We start from the raw sequence: 17,516 nt of genomic DNA, 5'->3' as shown, positions 1-17,516 counted from the left end.
ATGTCCACTTACATATAACTACTCAATTACTTAATAATTCAAACAACTCTACTATCCTATTACAATATTACATTCACTATCCCTTAACCGACAATTATGCCAAACAAGACAGTAACACCATTTAAATGCATATGCAGCCATGCTCCACGTGTGATGCCCTTGCAATGATAGGAGAGTCATACATGTAACATATTCCACCCCTCTTAAATTCAGGTCTTGTCCTCAAGACGAAGGTCTACAAATTACTGAAAATCTAAGGTACTTGATCGATACATCAAAAGATTCAGAGGTGATGGAACACGTTAAATCAAGCCCTTTAACTTATCCCATACTAGGTTAGCTCAATCTAGCGTTCATACACTAGATCGAACCCCATTAGGTACATAATAGATCACCATGTTTCAGCAGCTATAGTCCTTGGCGGCTCTCACTCTAAGCAGCTCTCCCTTTGTAGGTAGGTAGCCTTTTCCAAGTGGTTCCACTTTGCCCCAGAGTTTCTACTTGGCAAAAGGTAGTCCTTTCTTGACGGCTTTCACTTTACTCTAGGTAGCCTTCTCCTAGGTAGTCTTTTTTGTGATTCGAGCCTGTAACATGGTGTTTGACTCTGATACCAAATGTTAGGTACTTGATGAATACGCCAAAAGCTCTAGAACTGATGGAACGCATTAAATCAAGGTAAAATTACGTTGCCCTCCCTTGAACTTAGGCTATAAATCAAAACCCTCCCCTGTGTTTTCTGAAATGACACTTACACCCCGTAGGTTTTTGAAACAATTACAAATAGACCAGACCATTAGTAGATGCCCATTAAGTGCTGATGTCACTGGCCATTAATTTCATTAATGGCCAAAATACCCTTCCTTCATGGTTACTTTACCCATTTACACTTTGATTAAAATGGAGAAAAGAACCTAGTTCTACCTCGGTTGGAACATTTCTTCTTCTCCTTAATTACCTCTTCTATCATCTCCGACGACATGCGAGCTACACATCCCTTGTTTTCGGCGAGCTATGAGCTTCACATTCCCCGTTTCTACTCTCTTTGGCGACCTATGAGCTTCGGAAGCTACCTACGGAGCTTCAATTCCCTCTTCGAGTTTCAAATCGTTTGAGTTGAGGTGAAGATCTTGATCTCCAACCAAACCCTAGGAGCTGGGAAGGTTGAAACGGCACTTGCGCAGGTTATTGAGTGAGGGTCATTGTTATTTGCAAAAAAGGATAAACAACATAAATTAGAATTTGGTCAATAAAGGGTACCTGGTACAACTTAAACGTACACGTCAAAAACAGGTAGAGCATCTAGATCAATTATTAAGGAGAGAGATCTAATGTTTCTGTGAGCCAATTATTACAATTTGGTGGTCTTGAATCAACAATGAAAAGTATAACTTACTACACATGAGAAACACAAAATTGTATCCTAACTCATCCGTGAGCTACAAATGATTATTTATCATATAGAATCATAGTATAACTTCTGAATAATTGATTGATTCTCTTGGTCCTCTCACTATTCTCTACAGCTCTTTTATGCCTTCTAATAAGGAGAGTTGAAATCCTTTAGGCATATATAGAGAACACTACCACTAATCGCTCTTGGGGTCTGTGTTTTTGCCAATGATCCATCCATATATATGAGAATTATTTCTGGTTTTTGAAGTAAGACTATAACTGTGCATTATGGTATTCAAATCATTTGTGATTCAAGTTCGTCGGAGAGTTGCAGGAGATTTAAGTTCGCCGGAGATAGATTTCACACGGATAGCTCTCTTAATTTCCCAATTCTTATTTCAAAAACGATTTCAATTGGGGGATGTTTTGTGGTTGAAGATGATTAAACGGTAAAATAGTCTTTTTCTTTTTTAAATTTGGGATGTTTTTGGGATGTTTGGGGTGAGGGTATAATAGTCTTTCACATTTCATAACTAACAGAATACTAACACTGTCAAACGTAAGGTGGTGTTAGTGTCATTTCTAAAAACACAAGGAGGGTTTTGATTTAAGTTCAAGGGAGGGCAATGCAATTTTCCCTCACATCAAGCCTTTTAACCTATCGTATATTAGGCCAACCCAATCTAATGCCCATACACTAGATCAAACACCATTAGACATTTCCTTTTAGATCCTTTACCATACCAATAAGGAATTCTTGATTGCATCAATGAACAAAGCGTGCTACATGATCGATACGAGTCAGTGGTGTCGATATGGTCATAGGGTAGTTAAAATGATCAAAATAATGTCGGTATCAATATTTTTTAGGGCAAAACTATCAGATATGGGCTGATACATATTGAATTCAATCCTTAAAATCTAGGCTTCCCTAATTTGTTTTGCTTAATTGTTCAATACAATACTTGCATTCAAAGATATATGTCAAACCATAACCCGAACCAATTAATCAAACAAATCGTAAACAAACAAATGAAGAAAATAAAGATTGGTAGACTAAATAGATAATAATCAGACTGGTTTTAACAAAACTCAGTCTGGTCTGGGCCGGATAACCTGTTGGGACTCAAACGAATAACCAGATGAAAAATGAAAATTTTGGGGTTTTAACCAGATTGGTATATAAGCTTAGGCTATTGTTCTGGGCCCGAGCTAACCTAAGCACAGTTGGGCAAGGATAGGTCCTGCTTGTGCGAGCCCAAGGTTGGGCTGAGTCAGGCTTTGGGTTAGGAATTTCACACCTTGGGTTGGACTCTCGGGCTTTGCGCCCAAGCCCAACCAGGCCCAATTGCAACCCTAGCTCAAATGGTTTGGGCTTAATGGTCTTGACTATTAAGATAAATACCAATATAGTGACCATCTTATCCATCAAACAATCAGTTTGAGATTAGTGAAATCAGTGTACCACGTGGCACAAATTAAACTGCCAGTGCAGGTAGATAAAGCAACATGGCTATGCAAATTACAAAATCATCACCCTTTTCTTTTCCTCTCCTTTCTTTTGAAGTGGTCTTGTGAATATATTCGGCCAAACCAGAGCCATTAATCAATCTTTTTGGGTTGGTCTAAAAGCATCGTCCATGTGAAATAAGCATATATATGGAATCTACCATCTAATAACGTACCATATTATACATTCAATAATTAAATTGATGTGATGGTCCTTAATTACTCCTTAATTACCTTCTAAGCTATGCATATAAATATGAACGTATCAGATCATCAACAACCACAAAAAACCTTAAGACTTCTTCAATTCCCAACTACTGTGTACGTCCTTACTCTTTGTTTGAACATTTTAATTAATCTGTAAACCATGGCTGCTACTACTGGTAAGCTTGAGATAGAAACTGAGATACAATCTCCTGCTGATAAGTTCTTTGCCATTTACAAAAACCATGCAAGTCTCTTCACCAAAGTTTCCCCAGACCTCTTCAAGAACACTGAAGTTATTCGAGGAAGTGGGAAGAATGTGAACTCTGTTATTCACATTAAATATGCCTGGGGTATGTATATGTTTGCTTTGATTCCACCCAATGATCAATTAATTCTATAGCTAGTTCTTGTTGTTGGAAGAGTAGTCCCACATTGGGTGAGGGACTACTCTTCCAATATTCCACCTCGTGTGTAGGTAGGACGAAATTACATACACCACCCCAAAAGCTCGAAAAGCTCAAAAAACTCGAACTATTGGGTGTAGGGATTCGTAGGTATATTAGGGGATATGAAGCCTTAGGGGTGCGTGACCGGCGTAGGACTATTCTTCCAACACTTGTTACTTTGGCATATATGTTTAAGTAGCTGAAAGATTAATTGATTATGATCTTGCAGGGGGACATGATGCTTTGACTACAATGGAGAAGATCGAATCCGTAGATGACGAGAATAAGATACTTATCAAGAGTTTCTTTGAAGGAGATATTGGGAAATTGTACAAATCTTACAGGGTGACAATGAAGGCCATATCAAAGGGTGGCAAGAACTCGGTGAAATGGTCTATTGAGTACGAGAAGGCACATGAGGAAGTGCCTGCTCCAACCACCTATCTGGATTTCGTTGCCAAGTTGGTTAAGGACTTCGATGCCCATGCTCTCAATGCATAGAATTTATATATATACCTGGAAACTGCAGGAAGTCGTAACCTAATTTGAATAAAGAGCTTTATGTATCTCTAATATATCTATATATGTGTGTTATGGAGTCAGCAACTCTAATTTGCACTCTCTAATATATCGATATATGTGTGTTATGGAGTTAGCAACTCTAGTTTGTACTCTCTCTCTCTCTCTCTCTCACTGCACAAAATGATCTAGCATTTCTTCCTTTGGATCCTCTACCATACCAGTAAGGAATTCTCTATTGCAACAATCAGCAAAGAGGACTATACTGACTTTGATTAATCCACTAGGGAAACATGCATGATGTTGAGGAATTAGGCTGAGTGAAAAAGAGAAATAAATATACAAATAAATGTAAGAGATTGTTGAAAGGTCCTAGCCGTCTAGATGCATGTCTAGACTAGCAATTATGTTTTTGCCACGTGGAAGGGTGATGTCTGCATGCCACCTGATAATCCTTGTTTGTAACACAAAACTTGACATGTGTGCGCATGTGAGCAAGGGATCTTGGAAATTATCTGTTTGCAAAATTTCGATTACATCCAATTTGGTACATGGTAGATATTTATGGTGGTCTAGAAATTAATATACCCCCTAGACATGCTAGACTAGAAAAACCTCCCTCATTAAGCATTCTCTATAGAGTGATGAGGCTAAGACAACATGCCTTGAAACTGATCCCAAAGGGACTTGCTTTGTTTTAAAGTCAAGCATGGTTGAGATGATAGTCGTCACTAAAAAGTGGTTGTCCTCTACTTTTGAGATGACAGACATGGGTGAAGCCAACTTTGATCTGGCATGAAGATTATGGGAACGTTCTAGGAAATTCTTTGGTTTGTCTTAAGAGTCTTACATAAAAAAAATCCGTGAATGATTCCGTATGAATAACTCAAAGCTCATAGACACTCCAATGGACAAGGCAAGTGCTTTAAACCTAGACTAGTGTCCTAAGACTGATGAAGAAAGAAACCAAATGTCCAAAGTACTCTATGCAGCCACGATAGACAGTTTGATGTATGCAATGATATGCACATGTCCAAAAATATGCTTTACAGTTGGCATGGTCTATCGTTATCAAAGTAACCTAGGACTGAGTCATTGACAAGTTGTAAAGAGGATCCTTCGATACCTACGTGGGATTACAGACCTCATGCTCACCTACAATGGTTCATACTTGAGTCTGAGAGGATATAGTGATGTTGATTGGGCTAGTGATAGATATGAGAGCAAATTCACCTCTAGGTATGCATTTGTCCTAGGAGGCTGGGTTGTTACTTAGAGAAGCAAAAAATAGATCTATATAACCCTATTCATGATGGAGTCGGAGTATGTCAAGTGTTTAGCAACAGTTTAGGAGGCTTTTTGGCTTAGGTGGTTCTTGTAGTGCCTTGACGTTTCTGCTCATTCAGGTGACACTATGCTTAAACATTGCGATACCTTAACATTTGCAAAGGACCCCAAGTTTCATGGTAAAGCCAAACACATTGACATCCGTTATCACTACATTGGGGACATGATTGAGCTAGTTGAAGTGGTCCTGAAGCATATCTCCACTAGCAATATGCTGACTGATCCTTTGATGAAGCACATTGCTAGATATATTTTCCTTGTTCATGTTAGGAACTTGGGATTGAGATGGATTTTATATGTATTTTCTTCTTTGGACATTTTATTGGATGGACGTTTTATTTGTATCACTCTTTTCATAAATATGAGATATATTTCCTTTGAGCGATATTGTGTATACACATCTGTTTATTTTTGTATATGTCACCAAGCATTGAATCAACCTACTCACATGGATGATTTGCTATGGTGCTTAAGTATAGCGAGCAATATGAGCCTATTACATTTGTGCTTAGTGGTGCCTTAGTTAGAATTAAGATCAAACCTTATTTGCTCAAACATAGAAGATTTCCCACTTCTGTGTAGCCTGTGTATAGCCGAATGTGAGATTTCAAACAATAACCATGAGAGTGATTGTGTTAGAAACTCAGGTTAGGCGCTTGCTCCAGTGACTAGACTTAGATTCGTATGATGTCTATCTTATGAGTGATATGCCCATTCCAGTGGGAGTTACATCGTAGCATAGATATCGTATTGTACGTGCTAATGCTGACTGATAGTTGAAGTGATTGAATGGATCCCTGCTTTGTTATGGTGTGAGCCATTATTACCTGAGACCATGTCATAAAGAGGACATTCAATGGCACTACTTTAGCATAGTTTTTAGGATAAAGGATGATGCAGTCTGATGGGACTTGTTTAGGAAAGCGATTGAGATTTGTCGAATTCATATGTGTGGCTCAAGGAAAACCTTCAATAATACACCTTTTGCTTTATGGCTAATTGCCCGGGCGACTTGTCATATTTGTGATCAACATAGTCGTGAGTACATTACATGCAAGGGGTTAGCACTGCTCATCATGAGGGATCGAGAGTGATGAATCTGATGTAGTTGGATCGTTTAGGGTATTTTGAGATTGTTTGTGAGTGATGTGCTATGTTGATAATAGGTATGGAAGCCTGATATAGCACTCCTACCTTGTTCTTTCTCATTAGGTTGCATGTCACATTTCCTATATGAAGAGTTACATGTTTGAGAGATGGTTAGATGAACGATTGAATTAGTATGCCCTGTGTGGGAGAGTGGGAGATGTACACTGAACCGAGTATAACCTGGTTTGGGCTCCCACTCGTGAGAGGATAGCCGCGCAAGGTGCGACCTGCATGGGGAGGTCGGCTACTTTAAGTGGCCTACCCCCTTGTGTCTTATACCTATTAGAATACTGAGAGGGTGAGGTGGGCTCTGTATATATACATATCATTAGCCCCTCAAACCCTAAGTTGATATAATTCTCTCTTTTTTGCTAAAGGTCAGCAGATATATGTATTAAAGAAATAAAATAAGATACAGATACAGTGTTTGACCAACATGTTGAAGCACATTCCCCGCCTTCGGCATGGCCATCAACAGGGAAGCACTCCACCACTAGACATACAAGGATCACCCCCAGTCACCTAGAGAACCTATATCTCGGCCTCAAATTAGCATCCCACATCATCTCATTGCCAATGAAACCTGGAGCAGCGTCCCAGATACTAGATATCCTTGTTAAAGCACCCCTCTTCGCTAACATATCTGCAACCCCATTAATCTCTCTATAACAATGGGTTATCCTCCACACCAGCTTAGCAAGGTAGCCACTGTAAAACCTCCATCTCTGCTGAAATTCCCAAGGAAGCGAATTATTGTCCACACAACTCACCAACACAGTCAAATAGCTTTCAATCCACAAATACTCCACCTACAGTCGACTCTCCTATTGTATGCCATAGAGCAGACCCTCAATTTCTGCCCTGAAGTTTGATCCCATCCCTATGTAACATGCGAAGCAGCATCGAGATTGCCCATTGTGATCTCTTAGAATTTCTCCAATACCTGATCGCCCTGGATTCCCAAGAGAGCACCCATCTATGTTGAGTTTGACCCATCCCTGAGCTGGAGGCTGCCAAAAAATTTTGGTAATCAGCCTGCTAGGTTGTCGAATAACCTTGAGAGAAAGCTTCCTTGATAGCAAATGATCAGCCACCGTAGAAATTTGTACCTGTTCCAAAGTTGAAACATCGATTAAGTCCTTCCAAATACCTTTTAACACAACTATTTGATTGAATTGCACATTCTCGAACCTCCTCCTATTTCTTTCCATCCAAATGTGGTATGGCAGTAGAATGACCAACACTGGCCATATTTTAGACAGCACCATGCCTGCCTTTTTCCTCCTCCACCATGAAAACAACTCTTCAATAGAAGGAAAACCAGTCCATCTTAGCTCAAACATAGATAGTACAACACCCCAAACCCTGTTTGCAAACTCACATTCAATAAAGATATGATGGCTGGACTCCATGCTCCTATAACACATATCACACCTTGACGCCCCATACACAACACGCTTTGTAGCGTTCTCGTTAGTTGGAAGGCTTTGGTGCATTAACCTCCAGCCAAAAACCGAAGCTCTTGGCGCTAATCCTCCTTGCTAGACCAGCCTCGACCATCTACACTGAGGTTCATGAACTCGCATCCTCTCCCATGCAGACTTCACCGAAAATACACCAGACTCTATCAAGGCCCACACCCTTTTATCATCGTGCTCAGTAGTTGGAAGCTTTATCTGCAAAATCTAATTGCAGATCTCCTGCAGCTCCGGATTTCTAGGGACTGGTAAACTCCACTTGCCATCACCAATATAATCAGCAACCTTATCTTGCAACAGCCTTGGATTTGTGACATAAGGCATTATGGTATCATATATACGCTGCCCATTCACCCACCGATCGAACCAAAAACTTATCTTCTTTTCATTTTCAATTATCCATTTTTCGTTATCCCCTACCATCTCCCACACCTTTCTAATACCAGGGAGAATAGAAGACTTCACCCCCTACTTTAAAGACCCATTCGCCATAAGCAGCCTCCCCCTCAAGAACTCTGCAAATCTGGAATTATCACACTTAATAAACCATGCCAACTTTGCTAGCAGCACAAGATTTATCTCCTTAAGCCTTCTCACCCCCAGACCTCCCTCACACTTAGGCTTGCACAGCTTGCTCCACCTAACCGTGATAGACTTCGACTTATTTGCATCTCCACTCCAAATAAAATTCCAGATCCACTTTTCCATCAACTCCACAGCCAAAACCGGCCATAAGTACACTGAGAAGTTATGCACTGGAATGCCACACATAACAGATCTCACCAATTCCATCAATTTTCAAGTGGTGCTCGTAACCGTTAACTATTCAAGGTCCTGTTCCGCTGCGTTCATCTCCGTATCAGGTATTACCCGAATGGAATGTTATTTTAACTACAACTAGGTATTTTATCTAAGTTCATCGAAATCATATTCTATTCCCCAAAAAAAAAAAAAAAAAAAAACCCTTGCTGCGATATTGCATAAGTGTTTCGCTGAATATCAGACCCGCCTCTTTTTACCTCTATTTCTAGTTCTAACCCCTTGAATGAGATGGGAAGATTTCCTTTGGATCTTGCTAACAACCTTATGCAAGACCTTCCAATTATCTATGTGGGCGTACTTGATTTCAAATGATAGGCAGTTCATTTTTGCTAGTATTGGTTATGGGTGCACAAGTGACAAGATAGAAGAGGAACCCAAATAACAAGTGGTTTTTACGTGGAAGGTTTATTTTCAATTTAATTAAAAATAGATAATTAGGATATAGTCTTGATATGTCATGAAAGTAAAAAAATTATACAATATAACATACTACATGATACACATAAATATGGATCCAGATCCTCTACTGTCGAGCTGCCCGGCAGGACCGTGCTGCCTAGACACGGTGTTGCGCGCAAAGATCGCCTTACCCCCACTCGGGCAAGGCATTTGGGCAGGGGCAAGACAGACATTGTGTGCAGCACCATGTCTAGGCAGCACGGTCCTCCTGGGCAACTCGGTAGTAGAGGATCCAAATTGCATAAATATCACCTACCAATGCGAGTTGGACGTGCTATGAAGGGTTCACACCCCCATGAGGGATTTCTAAAAAACTAGGTTTCTTAAAATAACCACAAGAGATCCGAACCGTTCAATCAAAGGTCTTTCTAAATGAAGCACTTTATTGTAGAATCCTTAACAAAACCAAAGATAGAGGATCAACTAGCAAACTAGTCAAAGCTAAATCTATGGCGACCTAAGGAATCATCTAATTGGAAGCCATTTACAGGGGAAGGAAGAACCGAATCCTAGACACAAGAGGAACCACTTCTAGCATATAACTTAGCTAAGAAATCGGCCACTGGGTTAGCTTCCCTGAAGCAGTGAGAAATCTTCCAAGTAGCGGCATTCAAAAAAGGTTGGAGATGCAACCAGGTCTGCCTAGCAAACCAGAGGATAGAACCAGATTGGAAAAGGCCCACCACCGCCACAGAGTCGCATTCAATCCAAAAGCGTTGAACACCCAACTCCTTAACATCTAAAATACCATGCAACACCGCCATATTTTCAGCCAAATAGGAAGCCAACTCAACAATTAATCTGGGGAACTCATATTAAGTAGATTCCCATCGAAGAACTACTTTCTATTCTTTCTTGAAGGAAACCAATTCCTACTCAAGGATGCCTTCAACTTCCTAACTGGGACTCTCACGACCGCCCTGCTCAAGGTATAAATATGTGATAAACCTCATAGGTAAACCTCAAATTAACTACTGGTTAGTGGTTACATCTTGCACTCTTGCTCTACCTATTCCTTTTACTGTTGCTAAAGGAACGGACATAGGCATCAGAGAGTCTAGCTCCGACCCTCTCTTGTGTTCTTTGTTCCATCTTTTCAGGCCACACAAGTGCCACGAAGGATCATTCCAGTTTTTGCGACAAAACTACATTTATAAACCTCTCTTTATTAGTATTTTCTCTTGAATTTCAAATATGTATTTATTTTAAATCATTTATTTAAAGTTTGAAATTTGTAATAGACTTTTGAAAGCTTTATTTCACAAAGTGGCCGACTCGTCTTAAAATATAGTTTAGAACCCCAACTCCTATTTATAGTTTGGGAAGCAGTTTTTTGTCTAGGAGAGTGGTCTACGCCAACACTCCCATGTGTCCATCTCTCTCCTCCTCAAAACAAGGGAGTAGAGGTGTCTTTTCTATGGAGAGGAGAGAGATAGACTCATGGGAGTGCTGGCATAGGCCACACTCCCAAACAGAGTTTCTTTTCCCTTATAGTTTATACATAGAATTCTGGCGGGCTTGGTTTTAAAGGGTTGACAAGCTCGGACCGATAGGGAGAATAGTGGGCCAAACAACGGTGGAACAAAGTTCCATGAACTCCAAATACAGTTACTCTTCTAGAATGCCCTATACTATTTTTCTTTTAGATTATTTTAGAGAAAAGAATGCTATCTGTTTGCATGGCTTACATTGCTCTTGAGCCTAGACATAGAAGCATGCGAAAAAACTGCTGCTCCATAAAAAGGTGGAAATCCCACCCAATGCTTACATGTGTGCTCCCATTGGCCAGCGTGTGCATGCAAACTCTAGAGACCCAAGTAGCATATCTTGCCCATTCTTTTTTATGTTTCCAACCATTTGTAAGGGATTAATGGTTACACGTAAGCTAGCAAAACCTGGGAAAAGAAAGGAAAAACGAACCCCATCCGAGAGTGTAGCCTACGCTAGCATTCCCATGAGTATCTCTCTCCTCCCCATATGAAAAGACACATTTGCCCCCTTTGTTTAGAGGATGAGAGAGATAGGCACATGGGAGTACTGGCGTAGGCCACACTCTCGGACAAAAACTGCTTCCCCCAAAAATAAGAAAAAGAGAAGAAAGGATTCTTGATAAATGTCACAACACATACAGTTGCCTTGAATAGAAACAAGCGCCTGGTCACTTGATCCGAATGAAATCATAAATGCAAATATAGCACAACATATCAACAACGCTCTTTAAGGGGAATTGGGCCGGGCAGGGAAGTGAAGGAGATAATTTTCCCGCATGTGAGCGCGCACACACTTTCTATGCATAGAGACACAATTTGCATCATGAAACAAGTTGTTCCCCTTCAACTACCAGCGTATCCCAAAAGTTGAAATCCAAACAGAAGTCGTCATCCCAACCAATGATGCCTTCTTCCAAAGAAGTGTCGATCCCAACCTCTATCATTTGCTGCAGATCATCTTCAACCCATAGACTTCTAATTATATCTTCTGCAAATCCACTAATATTATAGCCTGACTCGCCTTTCTCCACTTCTTTATCTAAAGAGTCTCTTTCCTGTTCTACCCTAGTAGACCCTTGAGCACTAGGGAGAATAGGAAATGTCATATCCATAATTTCTCTTGAATCACTTGTGGTACCAGCATTAGTAGCAGATGAGTCAAGAGAGGTAGAAGAAGAAGAAGAAGATAAGCTTCCCAATAGCCAGCGGGAACTCTTGGGGAAGGTCCATGGCCGAGGCTTTATGATTTCGTTTTTCTTGCTTATAGCACTTTTGACTTCCATCTCTTCCCTTTCCGAAGCAGTAATACCAGCTGTCTTTCTGTTGAAGCGAGTGTTCCAGTAATTCTTGATATCGTTGGCAGTTCTTCCCGGAAGCCTACCAGCAATTAATGCCCATCTACATATACAAAGTAATAAAACATCATAACTGATCAGGATAAGGAAGAGAGAAAGGGCTCAAGCATGAGCATGAATGCATGCAAGGTAGACCAAGATACCGATTTTTTTTGTAAGTTGGGTTGAGTTTATCTGCTGATGGCCATATGGAAAGTGGATTTCTCTTCCTAATTTTTTTTTTGTATTCGCGTTAAACTTTTGTATTTTTTACTTTACTTTAATACAATTGCTGATCTTTAACGAAAAAACGTAAAATAAACATAAATGTTTCCAGATTGGGATTAGAGTGGCCCAAATATCTCTCACGTGGTAGATCGTATGAGGCCAAATTTTGGGGATCGATGTGTTGACCCCAAAGATCTCTCTTACCTACATGTTAAATTTCCACCCAAATAGAGTCATTAAGTGGAAAGATTATGTTTTGAAATATCTAAGGACTATAGGAGGGTGAATGGACATACATTTTTTTTTTTTTGGGGGTCAAATTACGTGTGTTACACATGAAATTTGAATTACAAGCTTCAAGAAACCATGGAGTGGAAATAAGCCAATTAGTCCTATACGTTACGGATTAGATCTTCCTGGCAAAGGAGTCAGTCACATTGTTTCCCTCTCATTGAACAAAAATAAAAGAGCAAGACTCTAAATAAGAAGCAATGTGAATGATATCTTGGATAACAGGAATCACTGATGATGGAGGAGAGGGGTGCTCGCCGTTGAGAGTGTAGTCTATAACCTAATTACCTGATTCAATCACAAGATGATCCCAATTTTCCTCAATAGCCTGTAGGATGCCTGACCGAATAGCCATGACTTCACCTACAATGATGGAGGAAAAAAGAGATGGCTCAGAGCCAAAATATAAAAGGTTCCCCTTGTTGTCACGAAAGTTAAAGCCAAGGCCACCATTAGTGCTATCAGATGGTTGAGATGCATGGCCATACATGTAGGTATCTAGTTGAATTTGAGTCTTAACATTTGACACATGAGGAATCCGCGAGGTGTATATAGTTAATCCAATTGTCAATTGGCCAAAACCAATTGTGACACACGGCTCAAAATGGTAGACCATTCTCATAATAATAAATTTCCATAAAATTTAAGATAAATGTTTGACAACTTGGGAAATTATCTATACTAAAACTAAGTTTGGGTGAAGAGACTCCCTTGTAATCAAATGGGACTCTGAAGACAAGGTGGACATTGTACCATTTTTGTTTTGGGTGAGGTTGGGGGGGGGGGGGGGGGGGGATGGGCGGGGAGGGTGAAGAAATGATGGCCCTTGTCTATCTGTAAGATCTTGTGGTTGCAGAATAACATGGTTTTAGTGCACGATATTGGAATGGGTATCGGCAAAATGCAAAATCAATATGATACCAATACGGTATGGGCCTAGATTCTGGTAGATATCGTATTGGTATCATATTGCTAATCCGATCCACCCTGCTGATATTAGTAAATTGCTAATCAACCAGAATCTGAATCGAATCCAGTCGATTGCAATCCCACCGGATAGCATTGAATCAATGGTTTGATTCCTATTCAAATGGAAACCGGAAAGGGTGCAATTTGGATCCTCTGCTGCCATTGCCAGTGCGGCTGGCGTGTAGCCTCACACAGACAGGACGTGGACCCCACCTGGGTAAGGTGCTCGGGCAGTAGGGAGGGCAGTCATTTTGCCCCTGCTTGTGTGAGGCTGCATGCCAACCGCACGAGCATGCGGTAGCAAAGGATCCGGATCTGAAAAGGGAGACATGGGTTTGGACTTTGGAGAGGTAAGGGGTCAATGCAAATTTATATTATTAAAATTTTTAAAGGAAAAAGAATTCTATTCGGGAGTGTGGCCTACACAAACAATCTCATGAGTCTATTTCTCTCATCTTCATATAAAACGATATTTCTACCCCCTTAATTTGAGGAGGAGAGAGATAAACACATGGGAGTGCTGACATAGGCCACATTACCGGACAGACAATTTTTTTCCTTTTTTTAAATAACTGGTACATCCTCATATAAAGACACAAACTCATACGATTAGATATTTTTCTGTTCAAAAAGGGGATCAATTTTTCCTTACATGACCTAGCAAAAAAAAAATCGCTTTTCCTTAGATGGGTGGTAGACCTTACTCGACGATTGGAGTGGGGCTTTCCCAAAAAGAACAAACAGAAATTTCTTCGTTGGAAAAAAATAGCTCATTCAATAATGCATTGTCTGACTCCAATAAATTCTGTCCCCAAAAGCAGTCCAGATCCGACGTATGTGTGAGAGCCTGAGAAGATTATTAAAAATTATTAAAAATAAAAAGAACAAATAATTACCTCTCACATGTATGATCCACCTGTACATACGTATGCGCAGGTGATTCATTCTCCTCCAATCTCCCCACCTCCACATAATTTCTCGATTTCAATTTAATTGTATGACAAAAATAACCCTTTCTCAGTCTTCAAAAGGCACATGTTGCATCATGGTAGGCCCAGCAATTAAATCTTAGTGGGGTTTACCCACTGTTGCTCACTTGCTTGGCCATGAAGTATTATAACTATCGCATCCAAACAAAAAAAGAAAATTGGGAAAGACGTAAAAGAGTAAGGCGAAGTTTTTCTAGAAAAATAGTGACGACAAAAAGACCATTGTGAAATCTGACAGTCTTACACAATAAAGCTATTTCCAATGATGATTCATAATACTTTTTTTTTTGGGTTACACTGAACAAGGATTTTAATTATTTATCAAAATAAAAAACAAGACTGTTGATTTTTCATAGAAGTGTACTTAAAACTCGACACTTGACCAAAAAATAAAGTATTCAAAACTCGATACCTATTTTTAATGGATTAAGTTTAACTTCACACCCGATGAATGGATTCTTGTCATCTTAGGGTTCATAAAACCCTTTTAAGTTTTAGTATGTTTTTTAAATTATCTTCTAATATCCTTGTGTGCATCTGAAGCCGCTTGGTATTTGAATTCTTGTGGCAGAAGGAAAACTCAATTCTTTTTTAATTGTTGTTTATCTTATTTTTAAAAATTCTTTAGGTTTAAGAGTAAAAAAATAATTTGAAAGTTAGTTATATTATGTTTTTATAAAATTAAAAAAAAAAAAAATAATACTATAATTGTCTTCCACATTTTTCTTGCAAACATGTGAAATGACATGATTTACTTTCATTGAAAAAATATATATTGTTATACTAAAAAAGCCAAAAATTCAAGTTACAATAAAATTGACCCTATGGTATTAATAAGAAAATCTCATTTTGTAATTGAGTTTTTTGTTACCCACAATGAAGAGAGTCTTTCTTCATTCAAAATCTCTAATGCTTGGGTGAGACTCCTTAGATTATTGAAAAGGATAATTCAATAGGGGGAATAATGATGAGATCAAAATGATGGGTGAATAGGAAGTGCAAATGGAGGAAAGCTTTCACCCTTTATTTTTTTTTTTGAAGGTAAAATTTTTGTGTTCAAGGCAATCATGGAAGAATCTTTCATATTTTGATTATATAATACGTCATATAGAATGATGATTTGATAAATTCAACCATTGAAAACGAATAGAGTGATCAAGATATATTAATATTTTATTTTTTATTTTTAATAAATCTATTTATTTTCATAATATAATGAATTTTCAAAGTTTTATATTATCACATGTATAACCCTGATTGAATTCAAATTTAACAAAGACAATCAGGTACCATAGGACTTTACTTCTACCCAAAATTTGGGTCTTGGTTCACTTACCCCCATGAAGGATATGAAGTCCGACCACCTCGTACACTCTATGGTCGGACAGACCACTAATTTGGCACCCTATCCTACCTCGAGTTTGGGTCATCTACCCACATGGTGAGAATCAATCAATCAAACAAAATATCAACTCAATCGACTCAAGGGTCAGAGGGGATCAGAGGTATGTAGATTCTGTTTGGTTGGTTCTCACCTTGTAAGGTGGCACCCAACATGGGTAGAGGATCCGGACTCCCTCACCCGCCAACTCAAAAGGAAAAAACAAAAAAAAAAACCTATTATATGAAGTATTAATTAAAAACACCGCTACTTTAGAAGTAGAACTTGCCTGTTGCCTAAGAGCTTGTGAAGCCGGAGAAGGAGGTCAACTTCATCCTGGGTGAACTCTCCTCTTTTGAGATTGGGGCGGAGATAGTTTAACCATCTCAACCTGCAGCTTTTTCGGCATCTTCTCAGCCCTGGAAAGAAAGGCTTTCTTTAGTTCCATTTTTCTTTCTCTCAATCTCTAGGAAGGGAATCCAAAAACAGCACCCAAGACCAGAGAGAGAGAGAGAGAGAGAGAGTACAGGATACCTGCTCTAAGAGGAACTTGGCGCCAGTTTCCTTCGCCATACTTTTCAATGCATCGTCGTAGAAGAATATCTTCTTCTTCACTCCAAGCTCCTTTCCTTACTCCAAACGACCGATCCATCATTACAAATATTTTTTTCCCCCAACCAACTTAATACGAAGGGTACCTTAATTACCTATTTATAGATGAGATAGTCTGAATATTATTATTACCACATAAAGTACCCACTACTCACCCATGTCTTATAAAGCCAGCCTAATACAGACAAGGGGTATAAATGACATTTAAATTATCATTTCAACCCTAGCAACAAAGTCTTTGTACCAAGGATAAAAGAGTAAAATTCGTCGAACAAGTACGTGGGAACCTGGACTCCTGGAGTCGTTGTTCTCTTCCTTCCAAGTTCCAACTACGTAGCTTGCTTGTTTGCTTGCTCGTTTGCTTGTTTGACTAGGTCGTCTTTCCATAAAAAGGAAGCCAAGGGTTCTTCATCGCCGGCGAATTTCTTACACTTTACGGCCAAAGCCTATAGAAAGCAGGTGTAGTGTCTGGTTGATGACTGATGAGTTGGCGTGCAGAACTGTGGGTACTATAGGTCCACCATGCTCATACCTACCTGATACATCAACTACCAGTCCATCCAACCTGTTTCACTCAATCAATTATTGTCGTCCATTGCTAACCGTTGGTTGATTTTTACTGCAAATGTGTACCTTGTAAGTAAGAGTAAACGCAAACTCATTCTTACACGAAAACATCCACATAGAGTGAGAGAGAGAGAGAGAGAGAGAGAGAGATTCTTATCAGAAAAAATAAAAAAGAGTGAGAGAGAGAGATCGAGAAAGCTCAATCATGGTCTCTAGTTCGTATGAGACAAGGTATTCAGATCCTCTAGGTCGTGTTGCCCATAGTGGCCATAACAGCGCATACACAAGGTGCAGTGCAATGACCGTCTTTCCCTTGACCGAGCATGG

General features: G+C 39.5%; 2 protein-coding genes across 2 annotated transcripts; one reads left to right on the top strand and one right to left on the bottom strand.

Moving 5' to 3' along the window:
- Positions 1-3,214: 3,214 nt before the first annotated feature.
- Positions 3,215-4,116, top strand: LOC122651521 (MLP-like protein 423). Its single transcript, XM_043844930.1, has 3 exons — positions 3,215-3,458; positions 3,784-4,057; positions 4,100-4,116. Exons 1-2 carry the CDS (start codon positions 3,269-3,271, stop codon positions 4,053-4,055), a joined length of 462 nt encoding a protein of 153 aa, XP_043700865.1. The 5' UTR covers positions 3,215-3,268; the 3' UTR covers positions 4,056-4,057; positions 4,100-4,116.
- A 7,502-nt stretch (positions 4,117-11,618) lies between these two features.
- Positions 11,619-16,672, bottom strand: LOC122651520 (transcription factor MYB1-like). The gene is made up of 3 exons (XM_043844929.1): positions 16,545-16,672; positions 16,300-16,429; positions 11,619-12,216 (listed from the first exon to the last, which is right to left on the bottom strand). Exons 1-3 carry the CDS (start codon positions 16,663-16,665, stop codon positions 11,640-11,642), a joined length of 828 nt encoding a protein of 275 aa, XP_043700864.1. The 5' UTR covers positions 16,666-16,672; the 3' UTR covers positions 11,619-11,639.
- Positions 16,673-17,516: the final 844 nt, after the last annotated feature.

The sequence above is a fragment of the Telopea speciosissima genome, chromosome 2, assembly GCF_018873765.1.
Source record: "Telopea speciosissima isolate NSW1024214 ecotype Mountain lineage chromosome 2, Tspe_v1, whole genome shotgun sequence".
In the NCBI taxonomy this organism is placed as follows: domain Eukaryota; kingdom Viridiplantae; phylum Streptophyta; class Magnoliopsida; order Proteales; family Proteaceae; genus Telopea; species Telopea speciosissima.
The sequence above is the reverse complement of the archived record's forward strand: the minus strand, read 5'-3'. Positions and strand labels throughout refer to the sequence as shown.